The sequence below is a fragment of the Trichoplusia ni genome, chromosome 5 (assembly GCF_003590095.1).
Source record: "Trichoplusia ni isolate ovarian cell line Hi5 chromosome 5, tn1, whole genome shotgun sequence".
NCBI classification, from domain to species: domain Eukaryota; kingdom Metazoa; phylum Arthropoda; class Insecta; order Lepidoptera; family Noctuidae; genus Trichoplusia; species Trichoplusia ni.
The window spans coordinates 2,852,679-2,855,017 of record NC_039482.1 but is presented as its reverse complement, the minus strand read 5'-3'; the positions used below and the strand labels follow the sequence as shown (position 1 = coordinate 2,855,017).

General features: G+C 34.7%; 1 protein-coding gene across 1 annotated transcript; it reads left to right on the top strand.

Moving 5' to 3' along the window:
- The first annotated feature begins 1,139 nt into the window (after nucleotides 1-1,139).
- On the top strand, nucleotides 1,140-1,977 carry LOC113493871. The gene has a single exon (XM_026871903.1). The coding sequence runs from the start codon at nucleotides 1,140-1,142 to the stop codon at nucleotides 1,902-1,904; it is 765 nt and encodes a 254-aa protein (XP_026727704.1). The 3' UTR covers nucleotides 1,905-1,977.
- Nucleotides 1,978-2,339: the final 362 nt, after the last annotated feature.

Below are 2,339 nucleotides of genomic sequence, written 5' to 3'. Positions count from 1 at the left end.
AGTTTAAAGAGTGATCGATCAACTTGTGCAGTTTAAGTTTTGCTACGGGCTCCTCAACAGCTACTTCTTAAAATTAATTATACTCAAACTCCATAAATCCGTGATCACCCACGTTTTCGTTCGCTTTAATAAAGTAATATATTGTTAGGAAGTAATTAGATTACGAGCGCATTAACTAAAATTATCAATTAATCTATTTGTACGTCATCAAAAACATTATAGCTTGGGATATTATCTGACAACAACAGCATCTTACGTTCAACAGCTAAACAAAATGCCAAAGATGTCTTGCAATAAAACTAGAATATATCGAGTAGAAATTTTACTTAACAATTTAGTTGACAAAGATGTGCAGACAATATTGATGCCTTTAAATATCATGCAGTTGCTCACGCTCTGCCCAAAGTATCAAATCAGGGAGAACTTCATCACGACAAACAGTCGTGTATCAAAACTCGTTGCGTTGTTAGGAACATTGTTTTTTATTGCCATTCTCGTAAAGCATAGAATCTAATTTTATCTCTTAAGTCGATTGTACCAAGTGTTTGTCATCAATTGGGTTGATATTTTAATTCATTTCATTGGATTTGTTATTAATTTCGTTGTGTGTGTCATGTACTCGGACCACAATGTGATTTTTGTTCTGTTCATCCAAGACGTTCATAGATTTCTTAACGATGACGCTGAGTTTAAAAGTTTCACTATTTGGAATTGTTACAGTTGACAGCTTTAGTTTCATTCATCAAGTTGTTATCTTTAAATCGACTTTATTCTTCAAAATTGGGCAAGTGTGAGTCAATGGTGTCTTTGGTAAATAAAGAAGTGTTCACAAAAATAACATACACGATAAAGATCGACAACTACCCTCTAACATTAATCAACTACTTAATGTTATAACTTTAAGTCTATTTATAAATATTTAACTGTTCAACACTTATAATGATGACCAGTGGAGTTTAGATACTGCTGTAACTATAGACGAGTTACATTCAAGAGCTAACCCTCCAGAACCGATTCAATATATTAGAGTACTGGCAAGTCAAAGTCACCTAACATTTAGAAAAAGATTGTCCTTCTGATCAAATTGAAGTATTCTCTTCGGCTTTTGATCTATTGCAATGTAACATCGCCTAAGCGACATGAGGAAAATGAAAAAACCTTGTTATCTAAGTAGAATTGACCATGGTGAAATTTTATTAAACAATTATGTCGACAAAGAAGTGCAGAAAATATTGATGCCTTTAAATATTTTGCAGAGAATAACATTTTGTCCAAAATATAGAATTAAGAGCAACTTCATTACACCAAACGATGGATCAACATACGTCATCTCGTTCATTTTTACAATTTTGTTTATTGTTATACAGATTGCAAACCTATTATTTATGTATTATCATCCATCTGTGCCGGCTGCTGTTCTTATCCTCTCAATTTATTGCAAACTTCTGCATTGCTATGGATTCGCCATGAATTTCATAGTTTGTATCTGGTACTCTGATCATAATATCAAATTGGTGCTTGCTTTTCAAGAAATACACAGGATTATTAATATTGAACCAAGTGTAATTCAGTTTAATATGTTCAGTTGGGTCATTTTAGTTTTTTGTTTCTGTTTTATTTTAGTATTTTACGCACTCTTTGTTGTATTCATGGAAGTAGCATTAACAGATATGTCGGCTATAATTATGGTGACGTTTGATTTGGATATTGTCTACGCTATAAGACTTATGGAATTACTGAAATCAAAAGTTGTTCTGTGGAATATTAAAGCATTGGAGGCAAAAGATCTAGAAAACAAAGACGAGGAGCTTTATGATAAAAAACTCTTTGAGGTTTTCTGTAAAATAATTGAATGTTATGAACTGTACAAAGCTACCTACCAACATTCGGTAAGTGAAAAATAAAATTAGGTATTTAATTAGGTACTATTGCCAGACTTTAACAAACACCCCATCAGAAATCCTTAGTGTACCTTTGATAACGAGTAAAGGTACAAGTTGGCAGCCGACCGCAGGCGACAACTGCAGACGACGTGTCGCTACGACACTACTGGTTTCTATGTATTTCTATGAAATTCCCTCCGTAGTTAGCGACATGAAGCTAGCGACGCGTCGCCGAGCGGCAGATGGCAGTGTCGCCCGACCGCAGATCAGTAGTGTCGCTGACGCCGGAGCAACGATACGTCGAGCGTGTTTCATTTCAAAATGGATCGTCTATTTCTGTTTAATAAAAGCAAGTCATCATCATCTTCTTCCTCTTCTAATAAAAGACGTAAAAAATTGCGATCACTATTCTCGAACACGTCAGACATCTTATTTCACGGACCGCTCGGAATCAAC